The following is an 18,548-nucleotide window of genomic DNA, read 5'->3' on the forward strand; positions in this document are numbered from 1 at the left end:
CCCAAGCTGCAGGATACAGCAAACTGGGTAACAGTCAAAAAGGATAGAGAGGTTAAACAGCCAATGCAAAGTACACCTAAAGCCATTCCCTCCAACAACAGGTATAACACTTTGGATACTGTTGGGGGAGTGGCTTAGCAGAGGAAAGTCACAGTGGTCAGGTCTTTAGAACTGATTCTATGGCTCAGAAGGGAAGGGGGGGGGTGTAAGAGGCGAGCTATGGTGATAGGGGTTACAAAAAGGTTTTGTGGACAAGAATGAGATTTCCAAATAGGTTGTTGCCTGCTGTATGCCGGGGTCTGGGACATTTTGGATCGAGTCTTCAGCATTCTTAAGTGGGAGGAGGAACAGTCAGAGGTCATGGTCCATGTAGGTACCAATTTCATAGGTAGGAAGGGTGACGAGGTTCTCTAAAGTGAATTCAGGGAGTTAGGTGGTATGTTAAAGGGTAGGAGCACCTGCTGCAAGAAACACAGATTTTTATAGTGGATGATTTTAGCTTTCCTCATATTGACTGGGACTGCTACCCCGCCACATATTAACGAGGCCAGAAATAGGAAGATTATAAACATGTGGCTTAGGTGGTGTGGCGTCAGATTTTTGGATCAGAGGGATCTGGGGGTACATGTCCACAGATCCCTGAAAGTTGTCTCACAGGTAGATAGGGTAGTTAAGAAAGCTTATGGAGTGTTAGCTTTCATAAGTCAAGGGACAGAGTTTAAGAGTCGCGAGGTAATGATGCAGTTCTATAAAACTCTAGTTGGGCCACACTTGGAGTACTGTGTCCAGTTCTGGTTGCCTCACTATAGGAAGGATGTGGAAGCATTGCAAAGGGTACAGAGAAGACTTACCAGGATGCTGCCTGGTTTAGAGAGTATGCATTATGATCAGAGATTAAGGAAGCTAGGGCTTTACTCTTTGGAGAGAAGGACGATGAGAGGAGACATAATAGAGGTATATAAAATATTAAGAGGAATAGATAGAGTGAACAGTCAGCACCTCCTCCCCAGGGCAGCACTGCTCAATACAGGAGGACTTGCCTTTAAGGTAAAGGGTGGAAGTTCAAGAGGGATATTAGAGGAAGGTTTTTTACTCAGAGAGTCATTGATGCATGGAATGCACTGCCTGAGTCAGTAGTGGAGGCAGATACACTAGTGAAATTTAAGAGACTACTAGACAAGTATATGGAGGAATTTAAGGTGGGGGGGTTATATGGAAGGCGGGGTTTAAGGGTTGGCACAACATTGTGGGCCAAAGGGCCTGTACTGTGCTGTAGTATTCTATGTTCTATGTTCTTCTAGGGAAGGTGAGACCTGTACAGAAGGGACGGTTTGCACCTGAACTGGAAGGGAAGGTTTGCTAGTGCTGCATTGGTGGTGAGGTTTAAACTAGGGTTGCAGGGGAATGGGAAAGAGAGTGCCAGCACAGTTAGTGGAGAGACAGACATTGTTAAGCCTTCAGGCAAAGTCAGAAATCAAAAGGTTGAGCATGGTGTGACTGATGTCCTGAGCTGTGTATATTTCAATGCAGAAGATATCATAGGAAAGGCAGATGAGCTCAGGACATGAATCAACACCTGAAATAATGATAATAATGGAGTAAAGTTAAACCTTCCATTATTCTACTGAAGTGCCAGCCTAATTTGTGTGTTTATGTCTCTGGATTTATAAATAAAAGCTAATATCTTTTAATTCAGTAGCCTATAAATGAACTTGTGTTAAATCATTGTGCAGATTTAACTAAATGTACCTCATGGTCTTTACTAGTGGATATTGAAACTGAAAATGTATTTGTATTCCTTTCATGATAGTGCCTCATTAATTCAATGATAATCCACAAGGATCTTCAAATCTTTTTTTGTCCCTGTAACCTAATACAACGGTCTAAAGCAGAGAAAAGTTTAAGGATTTATAGCACACTAAAAAAGGTCTTGAAATTGCCAAAATAAGTATTTATGATCCAATTCTTTATTGAATTTCTGAAAATTCTGAAAATCTTCATTTTCTCTGCAGAATTACCACAACAGCTGCTTGCATGATGGATTTACGAAGGTACCCTCTTGATGAACAGAACTGTACTCTTGAAATAGAGAGCTGTAAGTATTCTACTCATTAATAACATTTAAATTATTATCTTGGCAATTCTGTTAGCAAATCATTTCAGTATGAAATAGATAATTGTTTAGTTTAAAATAAAAAAGTTCAAAGGAAAGTTTATTATCAGAGTACATGTCACCACACACAACCCTGAGATTCTTTTTCTGCAGAAATACTTAACAGATCTATAGAACAACTGTAAACAGGATCAATGAACAAAAAATTGTGCAAATGCAACTATAAATAAATGGCAATAAGTAATGAGTACATGAAATAACTACAAACTGTAGATTAAAAAGTCCTTAAAGTGAGCTTATTGGTTGTGGGAACATCAGAATTAGAATGAGTGTGCTTACTCTGTTTTGTTCAAGAGCCTGGTGGCCGAGAAGTAGTAACTGTTCTTCATCCTGGTGGTGTAATTCCTGATGCACCTGTACTTTCCACCTGGTGGCAGCAGCAAGAAAAGAGCAGGAGCTGGTTGGTGAGGATTTTGATGATGGATGCTGCTTTTCAACATAGATGTGCTCAATGGTTGGGACGGTTTAACCCATGATGTACTGGGGCAAATGCACTACCTTCTATAGGATTTTCTGCTCAAAGGCATTGATGTTCCCATACCAGGCCATAATGCAGTCTGTCACCACACTTTCTAACACACATGTATAGAAGTTTGCCAAGGTTTTTCATGATATGTCAATTCTCCGCAGACTCTTGAGGATGTACAGGCATTGTTGTACTTTTTTCGCAATTATATTTACATGATGGGTCTAGGACAGGTACTCTGAGATAGTGGTAATCAGGAATTTAAAGTTACTAACCCTCTGCACCTCTGATCCTCCGATAGTTACCGGCTCATGGACCTCTGGTTTCCCTCTCCTGAAGTCTACAATCAATCAGGGGTCGTTATTACACCACACAGCCAAATTTTCCATCTCCCTCTTGTGTGGAGATTCATCACACTTTTGATACAGCCCACAAGAGTGATGTCATCAGCAAACCTGTATGGTTTTGGAGCTGTACTTAAGCCACACAGTCATAGGTGTAAAGCGAGTAGAGCAGGGGGCTAAGTATGCATCCCTGTGGTGCTCCTGCACTGATGAAGATTTTGGAGGAGTTGCTTTATTGGTTTATCAAACTCACTGTTTGATAAACCAAATAGATCCAAGCAATCGATTAAAAAAATGTAAGATCCTTATCTTCTCTTTTATCTTTATTTAGAATGAACTATAAGGTATAGTTGCTTACTATGGAGGTATTGACAATGGCAATAGACACGATATAGATGAAAAACATGGCAGATTTTTCCCTATGATTTTGATCTTATTTCCTATTTTTCCCAGCAATAGGCATGAAAATCAGTACCATAAAATGTATTATCATTTTTTTAATTTCAGGTACTTCCACATATTTTCAATTTAACTTAGCTATATTTTACCTCATCTTCGGAAATAAAATCAGATGGTTGTAGAGTGGCAGTAGGGAATCATTTGGGAAACAGTTTCCAGAATTCTTTAACTACCAGGCTAGTTATGGAAAGAGGTAATGTTAGTCTTCAGTTTGATATCCTGAATTGGGAAAAGATTGACTCAGATGCACAAGAGAGGTCCTGTAAAATAGATCAGGAGCAGATGCTTGTGGGTAAAGCAATATCTTGCAAGTGGGCGTTCTTTGAGAATTAACAAGATTATGGGAACAGCATATATGGCTTTGCATAAAAGAAAAAGATGAAAAGGTTAAGAAATCTTGGATGACAAAGGTTATTGAATGTTTGAACAATATAAACAATAAAGTATTAGTCAGATATAGACAACTACAATCAAGCAAGTCCCATGAGAAATATGTGGCTGTCAGAAAGTATTTAGGAAGGAAATGAGGAGGGCAGAAAGAGACTGTGAAGTATCCTTTCTAGGTTAGATCAAGTAGAATCCTGAGGGTAATCTATATGTAGAGCCAGGGGATATGGGGAAGGTCCTTAGTGAATACCACTTGGTTGTATTTGGTCAAGGAGAAAGACAGAGTATAGGGAATTCAGGAAGGTTTATATTGATTGTCTGGAGCATTGCAGGTATTAAGAAGACAAAATATTTAAAAGTGGATAAACACTGCCCAGTTTAAGGATGGATGAGATCTATCCTAGAATGCAATGGGAAGCAAGAGAGGAGATTGCTTGTGCCCTGTTAGATGCATTTGCACATCTATTAGATACAAATGAGGTACCAGAAGACCATTGTTACCTGATGTTCTTCCTTTATTTTAGAAGGGCAGTGGTGCTAAGGCAGTAGTGGCAGGAAATGTTTTGAAGAAATAATACTGAGAGACAAGATCTATGGTCCTTTAGAAAGCAGGGACAGATTAGATCATCAAATTGGCCTTGTGATGGGGAAACCCGATTTATTTATTCAGATTTTGGTAGTGGTAGTGAAGGTAGGTAACTTTAATAAGGCATTTAACAAGGTACTACATGGTAGGCTGTTTAGGAGAAGATTAAGGCAAATGGGATACATAGCAAGTGGCTTTCTTGGATCCAAAATTGGCTTGGTGATAGGAAGCAGGGAATAGTGGTATAGAACTATGTTTCTTTGATTGGAAGTATGTAACCAGTGGTGTGCCACAGGGGTTGGTGCTGGAACATTTGTATTTTAGATGTATTTTAACAACATGGATTTAAATATAAAAGCTGTGTTCAGTATCACAATCAGGTTTAATATCACCTGCATATGTCATGTAATTAGTTAACTCCGGGGCAGCAGTACACTGCAATAGTCAAGTCAAGACAAGTCAACTTTTATTGTCATTTGGAGCATAACTGCTGGTACAGTACATAGTAAAAATGAGACAACGTTTTTCAGGACCATGGTGTTACATGACATAGTACAAAAAACTAGACTGAACTATGTAATAATAAAAACAACACAGAGAAAGCTACACTAGACTACAGACCTACACTGGACTGCATAAAGTACACAAAAACAGTGCAGGCATTACAATGAATAATAACAAGACAGTAGGGCAAGGTGTCAGTCCAGGCTTTGCGTATTGAGGAGTCTGATAGCTTCGGGGAAGAAACTGTTATATAGTCTGGTCGTGAGAGCCCGAATGCTTCGGAGCCTTTTCCCAGACAGCAGGAGGGAGAAGAGATTGTATGAGGGGTGCATGGGGTCCTTCATAATGCTGTTTCCTTTGCGGATGCAGTGTGTAGTGTAAATGTCCGTGATGGCAAGAAGAGAGACGCCGATGATCTTCTCAGCTGACCTCACTATCCGCTGCAGGGTCTTGCGATCCGAGATGGTGCAATTTCTGAACCAGGCAGTGATGCAGTTGCTCAAGATGCTCTCAATACAACCCCTCTAGAATGTGATGAGGATGGGAGGTGGGAGATGGATTTTCCTCAGCCTTCGCAAAAAGTAGAGACGCTGCTGGGCTTTCTTTGCTAAGGAGCTGGTGTTGAGGGACCAGGTGAGATTCTCCGTCAGGTGAACACCAAGAAATTTGGTGCTGTTTACGATCTCTACCGAGGAGCCGTCAATGTTCAGCAGGGAGTGGTCGCTCCATGCTCTCCTGAAGTCAACAACAATCTCTTTTGTTTTGTTCACATTAAGAGACAGGTTGTTGGCTCTGCACCAGTCCATTAGCCGCTGCACCTCCTCTCTGTACGCTGACTCGTCGTTCTTGCTGATGAGACCCACCACAGTTGTGTCATCAGCGAACTTGATGATATGGTTCAAGCTGTGTGTTGCAGCACAGTCATGGGTCAGCAGAGTGAACAGCAGTGGACTGAGCACACAACCCTGGGGAGCCCCCGTGCTCAGTGTGATTGTGTTGGAGATGCTGCTCCCGATCCGGACTGACTGAGGTCTCCTAGTCAGGAAGTCTAGGATCCAGTTGCAGAGGGAGGTGTTCAGGCCCAGTAGGCTCAGCTTTCCAGTCAGTTTCTGAGGGATGATTGTGTTGAATGCTGAATTGAAGTCTATGAACAGCATCCGAACGTATGTGTCTTTTTTATCTAGGTGGGTTAGGGCCACGTGGAGGGTGGTGGCAATGGCGTCATCTGTTGAGCAGCTGGGACGGTACGCAAACTGCAGGAGGTCCAGTGAGGGGGGCAGCAGGGTCTTGATATGCCTCATGACGAGCCTCTCGAAACACTTCATGAAGATGGATGTAAGTGCAACGGGACAGTAGTCATTTAGGCAGGACACTGAAGTCTTCTTTGGCATGGGGAAGAGCACTCATGTCCTTGAAACACGTTGGAATGGTGGCGCTGCTCAGGGAGATGTTGAAGATGTCAGTGAGAACATCTGCTAGCTGGTCTGCACATCCTCTGAGCACTCTACCAGTGATGTTGTCTGGTCCAGCAGCCTTCTGTGGGTTGACCCTGCACAGGGTTCTCACGTCGGCCACTGAGAGACACAGCACCTGGTCATTTGTAGGAGGGGTGGACTTCCTTGCCGCCACGTAATTTTCCACCTCAAACTGGGTGTAGAAGTTATTCAGCACATTTCGGAGGGAAGCATCACCTGCACAGTCAGGTGATATTGTCTTGTAATTGTAATATATAATAAATATAGAAAAAAAAACTGAATTGCAGTAAGTGTATATATATATATGTATATTAAATGGTAATAAAAAAATTACTGAGGTAGTGTTCATGGGTTCAAAGTCCAGTTAGAAATTGGATGGCAGAGGGGAAGAAGCTGTTCCTGAATCCCTGAGTGTGTGCCTTCAGGCTTCTGTATCTCCCTCCTGTCAGTAACAATGAGAAGAGGGCATGTTCTGGGTAGTAAGGGTCCTTAATGATGGATGCTGCCCTTCTGAGACGCCACTCCTTGAAAATGTTTTGGATATTATGAAGGCTAGTATACATGATGGAGCTGCAAAGAAAAAGCATTTCAGGATGTATATGGTATATATTTCTCTGACACTAAATGTACCTTTGAACTAATTTTACCACTCTTTGCAGATTACTATAATCCTATGCAGTGGACCCCACCCATCAGATGGTGATGCAGCCAAACAAAATACTCTCCACAGTATATCTGTAGAGGTTTATGAGTGTTTTACATGATAAACCAAATCTCCTCAAACTCCTAATGAAATATAGCCACTGTCTTGCTGCCTTTATAGCTACATTGATATGTTGGGATCAGGTTAGATCCTCAGAGATCTTGACATCCAGGAACTTGAAATTGTTTACTCTGTCCACTTCCGATCCCTGAATAATGATTGGTTGGTTTCCCCTCGTCTTACCCTTTCTGAAGTCCACAATCAGCTCTTTGGTCTTACTGACATTTAGTGCAAGGTTGTTGCTGCAATACCACTCAACTAGCTGGTATTTCTCACTCCTATATGCCCTCCCAGCAGCATCTAAGATTCTGCCAACAATGGTTATATCAACAGCAAATTTATAGATGGCTTTTAAGCTATGCCTAGCCACACAGTCATGGGTATGGAGACAACAAACAAGACAAACAAGAGAAAATCTGCAAATGCTGGAAATCCGGCAAGACACACAACATGCTGGAGGAACTCAGCAGGCCAGGCAGCATCTATGGGCCGATATGTCTACTGTACTTTTTTTCCATAGATGCTGCCTGGCCTGCTGCATTCCTCCAGCATTTTCTGTGTGTTTATGGGTATAGAGCGAATAGAGTAGTGGACTAAGCACATATCCCTGAGGTGCGGCACTGTTGATCATCAGCGAGGTACAGATGTTATTACCTAAATGCACATATTATGGTTCTGGTTAGGAAGTCATGGATCCAGTTGCAGAGGGCAGTACAGAAGCCCAGGTTCTGTAGTTTTTCAATCAGGACTGTAGGAATGATGGTGTTAAATGCTGAGCTGTAGTCATTGAACAGCATCCTGACATAAGTATTTGTATTGTACAGGTGAGTTTGTGGATAAAATGACAATTGATGATTGTCAAGGGCTACCAGGATATGAATTGTTTGGGAAGTAAGGCAGACTATAGCCAAATAGGGCTTAATTCCATCAAATGCAAGGTGATTAATTTTGAGTCAGACATTCAATAAAGAATATAGTTTGAGAAATGTTAATGAACTAACAAACCTAGAGGTCCAATCCACAGTCATTGAAAGTGTCAATACAAGTGGACAGGTTGATTAAAAAAGCATATGATATAATTGTCTTCAATATTGAATATAAATTTGAAATGCAATGTTGTAACTTCACAAAATAATGCTTGTGGTTTGTGGTTGAGTATCGTGGCAGTCCTGACTGCTATACTATAGGAAGAATGTGATTGTACTAGAGAGTGTTCATCCTTGGTCCTCGATTCAGTGCAGTCTGGATGTTAGCTAAGGCAGTGGAATGTTAATGCTGCATGATGTGAGCAGTCAGGGAACATTATGGACTCCCTGAAGACTACATTTGCAGGAAGTGCACCCAGCTGCAGCTTCTGACAGATTGGGTCAGGGAACTGGAACTGGATCTGGATGTATTCAATCAGTGTTATCCAGGAGGTTGAGGGCTTCATAGATGAGACTTTAACTGTGGTAGTCACACACAAAATACAGGTTTCATATAGATGGGTGATCACCAGGAGAGGTTTGGCAAATAGGTAGTCAGTCCCTGTCACCATTTCCCTCAGCAACAAGTATACACCTTTGGATATTTTTGGGAGTATAAGTGAGATTAAACAGAATGTTGCTTTGATTAGAAGACCAGCTATGGGGAGGATTTTATAGAATAGGCTTGCTTTTTCTGTTGCGAAGGATGCTGATAGGTGACCTGGTAAAAGTATATAGGATTATAAGAGGCATATAGGTAGTCAAAATCTTTTTCTCATAGTAGTGATATCAAAAACAAAAAATCATAGGTTTAAGATAAGAGGCAGGAGATTTCTGTGATATTACAAGTATCCTTTTTATACAAAGAATGGTTGAAATTTTGAATGTGCTGCCAGAATAGATGGTGGATAAGATATTATTGCAGTTATGTAGGGAAAGTATAAAAGAATATGGTTCTGATATAGGTAAATGAGATTAGTGTTGGTATTGATAGGGATAAATATTAGCACTTAGCGAAGTTACCGGGGTAAACTTGTGGACTTCCATCATGACGACAAGATTCGTATGTATACTGTACATAACACTATAAGGAAGCTCGAATATTTAAAAACATTAATCAATAGTCAATAAAATGCCTTTAATATTGGAAATAATTCAATATTAGATTTGGGTGATTGGTGGTTGGGTTGAGTTAGCTGATTGACAAGTATGTAAAAGCCAGGCATTCGGAGGACACACCACAATTAACAGCACACTGATAATGCCTCCTCGTAGGTGTCAAAATATTACTGGGCTAAAGGACCCATTTCTGTACTGTAGCTCCTATGACTATTATGTCTATATTTACAGGTAATTAGGTATTGTCTATTTCCAGAATGGTAACCAAAATAAATAGAATATATTTTAACATAACAATATAGAACAAAGAACTTTACAGCACACTACAGGTCATTTGACCCTCAATGTTGCGTCGGCCATGTAACCTACTCCAGAGACTGCCTAAGGTTTCCCTAGGGCACAGACGTCTATTTTTCTAAGCTCCATGTATCTATCTAAGAGGCTCTTGTATCCACTTCCACCACCGCTCCGGCAGTGCATTCCATGCACCACCACTCTCTGTGTGAAAAGCTTACCCCTGACATTCCCTTGGTTCCTATTTCCAAGCACCTTAAAACTATGCCCCCAAGTGCGAGCCATTTTAGCCCTGGGAAAAAGCCTCTGGCTATACACATGATCAATGCCCCTTATTATCTTATACACTTCGATCAGGTCACCTCTCATCCTCCATCACTTCAAGGAGAAAAGGCCAAGTACACTCAACCTATTCTCATAAGGCATTCCCTCCAATCCAGGCAAAATCCTTGTAGGTCTCCTCTGCACTCTCCGTATAGTATCCACATCCTTCCCGTAGTGAGGTGACCAGAACTGAACAGTACTCCAAGTAGGTCTGACCAAGGTCTAATATTTATAACATTACCTCATGGCTCTTGAACTTAATCCCACAGTTGAAGAATCCCAAAACACCATATGTCTTCTTAACAACACTGTCAACCTGTGCAGCAGCTTTGAGTGTCCTATCGACATGGACCCCATGATCTATCAAATCCTCCATGCTGCCAAGAGTCTTACCATTTATGTATATTCTGTCTTCCAACTGGACCTACCAAAATGAACCACTTCATACTTATCTGGGTTGAAGTCCATCTGCCACTTCTCAGCCCAGTTCTGCATCCCATCTATGTCCCACTGTATCCACTGACAACCCTCCAGACTACCTACAAAATCCCCAACCTTTGTGTCATCAGCAAACATACTAACCCACCCTTCTACTTCTTCATCCAGATCATTTATAAAAATCACCAAAAGGAGGGGTCCCAGAACAGATCCCAGTGGAATACCATTAGTCATTGCCCTCCGAGCAAGATACGAACCATCTACAACCACCCTTTGCCTTCTATAGGCAAGCTAATTTTGGATCCACAAAGCAAGGTCTCTTTGGATCCCATGCTTTCTTACTTTCTGAAGGAGCCTTGCATGGGGAACCTTATCAAATGTATTACTGAAATCCATATACACTACATCCACTGCTCTATCTTCATCAATGTGTTTTGTTACATCCACAAAGAATTCAATCAGGCTCGTAAGACACGATCTGCCCTTGACAAAGCCATGCTAACTATCCCTGATCAGACTCTGTTCCTCCAAATGCTCATAGATCCTGCTTCTCAGGATCTTCTCCAACAACTTGCCCACCACTGAAGTCAGACTCACTGGTCTATAATTTCCTGGGTTATCTCTACTACCTTTCTTGAACAAAGGAGCAACATTTGCAACCCTCCAATCCTCTGGTACTTCTCCTGTCCCTATTGATGATGCAAAGATCTTTGCAAGAGGGCCAGCAATCTTCTCCCTCTCTTCCCACAGTTGCCTGGGGTATATTTCATCCAGTCCCAGTGACTTATCTAACTTAATGCTTTTCAAAAACTCCAGCACATCCTCTTTCTTAATGTCTATGTGCTCAAGTGTTTCAGTCCACTGTAAATCATCCCCAGAATTGCCAAGGTCTTTTTCCCTGGTGAATACTGAACCAAAGTATTCATTAAGTACCACCACTACCTCTTCCAACTCCATGCACATATTTCCACTATCACACCTGATTGGTCATATTCTCACACGGCTCATCCTCTTGCTCTTCACATATCCTGCTCATCAAGGCTTTCTCATGGCCCCTTCTGGCTCTCTTAATTCCATTCTTAAGCTCCTTCCGAGCAACCTTGTAATTTTGTAGAGCTCTAATATTACCTAATTTCTTGAACCTTTCTTAAGCTTTTTTTTTCTTCTTAACTAGATTTTCTACATACTGTCTACACCAGAATTGGCATTCTTAATGTCAATTACCACTACTAAATTAGCTGAACTGTGTCCTACACACAAAAATATGTTACAAGCTATGTGTTTCCTTACTGACCTTCCCAAGGTTGCATTTATATTGCTTAAAATAGTCTAGACACCAAAACCTACTGCAAAATGCAGTGCTTCAAACAATGAGTAGCAACATGATGTCAGAAGGTCAAACTAGTGCAAATGCACAAACAATCCTTTGTGTGATAAACATAATCATATATCACTGCTGACAATATTATTGTTTACTCTTCATTAAAGAAAACCAAGCTACACCCACAACTGTGAATGTAGCAGTTTGTTAGACTTCATTGTGAAATGTTAGGGATTGTCAAACACAGAACAATTATTTAAGAAGCTATGAATGGTGTCAATGGAAATTCATTCATTTGTTCACTCTCCAGCTCAAGTTGCATAAAAATGTGACAAAGATGCTGGATATTGCAGACTGAAATGTTCACCTGTAAATTAATTATCCCCATGATTCGACCTTGTGTCCATTTTAATGACAGAATAGACATTTTTTCACAAGCTGCTTTCTTCATTTTCCCTTTGCACATGATAGAAATATTATAAGGATGGTTCAGCATCCTGGTACCTGCCAACTTTGTAGGATGTGCTGTCCTGGAGTGGTCACAGGGGGATCAGAATTAGCAATCAACTTAAAAGCTTTTTAATAGTGTCTCCTCTATGAATTGAAAAATTCAAACTTTTCTGCTCTTGTGAATTATGAATATTGCCAATAAATGTTCAAAATATTTCTGTCTCTGATTTAAGCATTGTGATGTGCTTTAAAATCTCATCAGTAACTTTCATTAGTGCTTTATTTTTGTTCAGGCCATGTATGAGACTTTGGAATGTATCCTCATTGATCTATTGATTTTTTACATATGAGAGCAAAGTATTTTTGTTGATCATTGCTTCAATAAGGTTTATAACTTTTAGAGATGGAAAATTAGTTAACTAAAATTGTCAACTAATTTTAACATAATTTTGCTTAGTATGGGATAAAGGATAGGATCTTTTGCTGGATTAATAAAATAGATTCAGTTTCAATTATCTATCACATTTAAATCAAAGCATATAGTGAAATGCATTACATGCACGAACAACGTGCACATTCAGGTGTCAACATACCATGCCCACAATGCTCAGCAGAACAACACAAGGAACAGTCATAACAACAGCAGAAACAGCCCGTTTCCTCCTTCCGACACCCACCTCCCAACTCCCATGTAGACAGGCCTCCAACACCAGGGCAGGCCTTCTTTCTGCCTCCAGTGGACATACGGATTCACAGGCATTGGGCCTCAGAATTCCCCAGTATGCTCACAGACATTGGGACTCAGCTTCCGGATTCATTGGCTTTGAACTTCAACCTAACAGCTTTAATCAACTCTCACTGATCACAGGATCACAAACTCCAGGCCTCATACTTTGGACTTGCAAGGACCTTCAGCCTCAGGACTCACATTCCAGGGGGAAGGTCATCAGTCCTTGTGCTTCCTGTTGTCTGGAGATTTGATCCTGGTAGCTGCTGACCCTGCAGAATGCGCTGTCCTGGAGAAGTCACAAGGGGATCAGAATCAGGTTTAATATCACTGTTAACTTTGTGGCAGCAGTATAATGCAATACATGATAAGTATAGAAACATTGAATTATAGTAAGTATATATTTGTATATTAAATAGTTAAGTTAAAATAAATAGTACAAAAACAAATGAAAAAAGTAGTAAGATAATGTTCATGGATTCAATGTCTACCTAGAATTCAGATGGCAGAGGGGAAGAAGCTGTTCCTGAATTGCTGAGTGTATGCCTTCAGGCTTCTGTACCTCCTTCCTGATGGTAACAATGAGAAGAGGGCATGTCCTGGATGGTGGGGGTCCTTATTTATGGATGCAACCATCCTGAAGCACTACACCTTGAAGATATCTTGGATACTATGGAGGCTTGTACCCCTGATGGAGCTGACTAATTTTACAACTTTCTGCAGCCTACTTTGATCTTTTACTGTAGCTCCCCCACACCAGACGGTGATGCAGCCAGTCACTGGTCTTTGTGCACAATGTTTACCAACAATTATCTGTCCGGGGGGACCACTGGCCTTTGAATATAGAAAATCCCAACCTGGACTCTGGCCTAACCTCTAACTCCCCTCATCCCTGTTCCTAAATCCTAACCTGACCCCTAACTCCCGCGCTGTCCCCAAAACCAACCCGACAAACATAAAATCAACTGTATCTGAGCTATGATCTTGTGGACATTGCAGCTTGACATTGTCTGAACCATCTCATTAATAATAAACATAGTACTTGATTAAAAATGATTCATTTATCTTTAATGGTAGATCCAAGATCTGTGATTTAGTCAGGTAGCCATTAGATCAGCATGAATGAATTAGGTCTTAAAGCCTGCTTTCATCCTGTATAACCCCTTACTCTATTTGGGAACTGCTGACTGTGACAGAATGTAAATGGAAGGAGGCCATGCTAGAACTAAAATAACAGCAAAAACACTGCTGATTATGTATTTCAAATGGACTCCCAAAGTGACTTGAGAGTCCTTGTGCAGTATTCCTCAAAGATTAACTTGCAGGTTGAGTCAGTGGCAAGGAAGTTAAATGAATTAGCATTCATTTCAAGAGGACTAGAATATAACAGCAAGGATTGTAATTCTGAAGCTTCATAATGCATTGGGTAGACTGCACATGGAGTATTGTGAGAAATTTTGGGACCCTTGACTACAAAAAGTACTGGTATTAGAGGGGATCCAGAGAAGATTTATGTGAATGATTCCAGGAATGAAAGAGTTAACATATGAACAAGTGTTTGGTGGCTCTAGGTCTTTGCTCACATGAGTTGTCAAGAATGAGTGGTGAGTTAATTGAAACCTATTGAATATTAGGCCTAGACAGAATGGATGTGGAGAAGCTGTTTCCAATAGTAGGGGAGTTTATGACCAGAGGGCACAACCTCAGTCTACAAGTGCATCCCTTTAGAACAGAGTTGAAAAGGAATTTCCATAGCCAAAGGGTGGTGAGCTGTAGAATTTAATGCCACTGGCAGCTGTGGAGGCTAAATCATTGAGGATGCTTAAAGCGGATGTTAATAGGTTCAAGATTAGTCAAGGTGTCAAAAGTTGTGGTGGAAGGCAGGAGAATGGGATTGCGAGGGATAATAAATCAGCTATGATGTAATGGCAGAGCAGATTTGATAGGCCATATGGTATAATTCTGATCTTTTGTCTTATGGTCTTAATTCATATATTTCCTCATGACAGTGGAAGTCACTCAACCAAAAAAGACTGTGATCATTCACCTCATCTATGTGCCTCATGATTTTATACACCTCTGTAAAGTCACTCCTCAGCCCCGGGGAGAAAAGCCACAGCCAATCTAGTCTCTCCTTATAATTCAAATGCTTCATGTAGGATAATATCCCTGTGAATCTTATGTGCTCTTTCCAGCTTAATGTCTTACTTCCTATAGCTGGCAGAACTATACACAATGGTCCATATGTGGTCTCTCAGACTAACATGCTGTCCCAACTTTTGTGCTCTGTGCCTGACCAATGAAATGTTGCAAGTATCTCACTCCCCTTTGCAGAAAGAAGTTCACCTATTTTTTTTACAGATGAGAGCAGGCGTGATCAAGTTACTTGAGCAATGTTGTACAAGCGGAGCTCAACAAGCAAATGGCAAACCAAATCACATGGAGGTTGGAGCATTAAGTGCTTTATGTGAACTTTTTGGTTGCTAGTTGTGGTAAATATGCTAGTATTTTCCAGACCAAGTGATTATGGCACTTCCCAATAGGAATAATGCAACCTTCCATCATTTCACCATTGGATTGAAACTGCAGATATCCCTCATGTCATGTGCAGTGCATAAAATGTCGGAAAAGCATAGTATAGAGCTAACATTTTAAGGTAAATGCATTCTGTATCTCAGTCATCAAAGGTTACAAATGCATATCACAATATGCATGGGCAATCAACAAGTTATGTCAAGAACCTCTTTGTCAGTAACTATTAGTAATTCCCTGAGATGTGGAAGGTATTTAATCTCTGTTTGATCCAGTTTTCAAAATCATAAAGAAAAGTATGGAAGGTAAAAGTCTGATAGAATCTTTTATGTTCATGGTTGCTATATTGTTGATCTAGGCACATGAGGTAGCTAAGTATGCAACACACACAAAATGATGGTCAGACAGCTTCTATGGAAAAGAATAAACAACGTCAACGTTTCAGGCTAAGACTCTTCATTAGGACTGAAAAGAAAGGGGGAAAATGCCAGAGTAAGAAGGTAGAGTATGAAAGGAGGACAAGCTAGAAGGTAATAGGTAAACCAGGTGGGGTGGGGGAGAGGCGATGAAGTAAGAAACTGGTAAGTGATAAGTGGAAAAGACAAAGGGCTATAGAAGGAAGAATCTGCTAGAGGAGGAGAGTGGATCATGGGGAAAAAGTGAAGGAGGAAGGGCATGGGGCAGGTGATAGGCTGGTGTGGAGAAAATATAAGATACCAAAGAGGTGAAATGAAGAAGAGGAAAGAAGTGAAGAAAAAATATCCGATGTTGGAGAAACCAGTGTTCAAGCCATCAGGTTGGGGGCTACCTAGATGGAAAATGAGGTGTTGTTCTTCCAACCTGAGAGTGGCCTTTTCATGGCATAAGAGGAGACTGTCACCTCCCAGCTTCTTAATTCACCCCCGACCCACCTGGCTTCACCTATCACCTTCTAACTTGTCCTTCTTTCCTTCCCCCAACTTTCTTACTCTGGCATCTTCCCCCTTCCTTTCCAGTCGTGATGAAAGGTCTCAGCCCAAAATGTTGACTGTTCATTCATTTCCATAGATGCTGCCTAATCAGCATTCTGTGTATGTTGATCTGGATTTTCAGCATCTTCAGGATCTCTTGCAGATGTAGTTAAACATGCATCAAGTTGTTAGTGAAGACCAAGAAAGCTGCTAAGAACTTGATCTACATATAGGATGTTCAGAACTTTATTATTGACACAGTTTTGAAGTGGGATATAGGTACCATGTGCCAAAACAGCTGTTTTTGATAATTCTGAGCTTGCAGAACTTAGAATATATTTCAGAAAACTATTTAGCCTGATAATTTGTGAGGTGTGTTAGAGATGAATATAGAGTGTTCGGAAGAAGTAGATTCTGAATCAAAATATTACTTAGCATCAAATGATCTTTGACTCTGAAATCATCTGATGTTGAACAGGATCCTAATCAACTTCTAGTAGCATTCTAAATTGATCTGAAAAAATGTGCTTCAAAGAAATATATATGATGATACCTAGGTAGATAGATGTTTAGATATATCATTCTTTTATGCTAGAATCATTATTGGACTTATTTTATTCTTATACTCATTTTTGAGCATATCTTATTCTCATACTGATCAGTTGGCTTTATTCCCTTGTGAAACTTCTCAAAATAGATAGCACCTTTTAAAGGCAGCAAATTTTCAATACAAATTGGTAGATGCTGATCCTGCTAATCATGCCAATGGCCTTTTTATAGCTCAATAAATGTTATACAGGTGCTCGTTTGCAGATTTTGACTTTAACAAGCACATAGTTTAGGGCTTGTCAATTGGTATCATGGAGTCCTCGAGTAATATGGCATGGAAATAAGCCTTTCTGCCCATCTTGCCCATACCAACCAGATACTCATCCAAACTAGTCCTATTTGACCCATATCCCTCCAAGCCTTTTTTTTAAGGTAACAAATGGTTGAACATCTAGTCCTGAAATTATGTAAACTCTTTATGGTGGCATCTTGCATCAAGAAATCTTATCAAAAGGGCCCTTACAAACAAATTGCCAACAACAATGAGTACAAATATTCCTCAGCAGTTCATAGGTTCTGTCAGTACCACCAGTTGAACTCTGTCTTTTTGTATGTTTTCCCCCTACAGTCTGTTGTTTTTTATTGCCATGTGCTCCTGTCCCTGCTCCTGCTCTACTCCGGCCCCTGTATTACTGAGTACTCCATCTCTCATCTGTTTCTCATTATTACCTGTATTGCTGCCACCTGTGTCCCATTGTGCTCCATCGATCATCTGCCTCAGTTTATTGCTCAGTGTATTTCAGTCCTGTGCTTTCACCTGTTTGTTGCCAGATTGTGCCAATGAGTTTTCTTGAGCTTTTCCAGTATTTGTATCTGTACTCTGTCTATCTGAACATTGACTCTGCCTGTTTCCTGCTTCTGGTTTTTGGATTTCTCTGGATGTTTTGATCTCTGCCTGAACTTTGATGCTGAATTTGTTTACACCTTGGGATTTGTTACTCAATTAATATCACTGTGTACACAGTACTGAGTCTGGGATTGGATCCCTACTCCAGTACCTAGACAGATTCAGAGAATCCTGAAGACAGAAATGGACATTATTGATCCATGTTGTTCATGCTGACAGTGATGCTGATCAACTTTAATCCCCTTTGTCTGCATTACATAACATCATATGATATAGGAACAGAATGAGACTATTTGACCTATTGAATCTGCTCCATTATTCGATCATGTCCGATTTTATTTTCTCAACCCCATTCTCCTGCCTTCTCCCATAATCCTTAACCACCCCACCTTTCCAGTCAAGAAAAGTGATGTCCATGGGTCAGTCGGATCAGAGGTGGAGAGGGTTAGCAACTTTAAATTCCCAGGTGTTATTTTTTTTCAGAGGACCTGTCCTGTGCCCAGCATGTAAGTGCAATTATGAAGAAAGCACAGCAGTGCCTCCACTTTCTTGGGAGTTTGCAGAGATTTGGCATGACATCTAAAAATCTGACACATTTCTATAGATGTGTAGTGCAAAGTATGTTGACTGGCTACATCACAACCTGGTGAGGAAACACCAAGATCCTTGAACAGAAAGTTCATCAAAGGTAAAGCCTTCCCAACCATTGAGCACATATACATGAAACGCTGTCACAAGAAAGCAGCATCCATCATCAGGGGCCCCCACCATCCAGGACATTCTCTCTTCTCACTGCTGCCATCAAGAAAAAGAAG

At 40.7% G+C, this 18,548-nt stretch overlaps 1 protein-coding gene across 5 annotated transcripts in view; it reads left to right on the forward strand.

Annotated features, from left to right (window-relative positions):
* Positions 1-18,548, forward strand: part of LOC132405202 (gamma-aminobutyric acid receptor subunit beta-2) — a 181,805-nt gene that overhangs the window by 128,798 nt on the left and 34,459 nt on the right. For all 5 annotated transcript variants that reach the window (XM_059989891.1, XM_059989890.1, XM_059989892.1 and 2 more), the window contains exon 5: positions 2,013-2,095. In XM_059989891.1, the coding sequence (XP_059845874.1) occupies positions 2,013-2,095 (83 nt within the window). The remainder of the gene's footprint in view (positions 1-2,012; positions 2,096-18,548) is intronic.

Source organism: Hypanus sabinus, chromosome 15 (genome assembly GCF_030144855.1).
Source record: "Hypanus sabinus isolate sHypSab1 chromosome 15, sHypSab1.hap1, whole genome shotgun sequence".
NCBI classification, from domain to species: domain Eukaryota; kingdom Metazoa; phylum Chordata; class Chondrichthyes; order Myliobatiformes; family Dasyatidae; genus Hypanus; species Hypanus sabinus.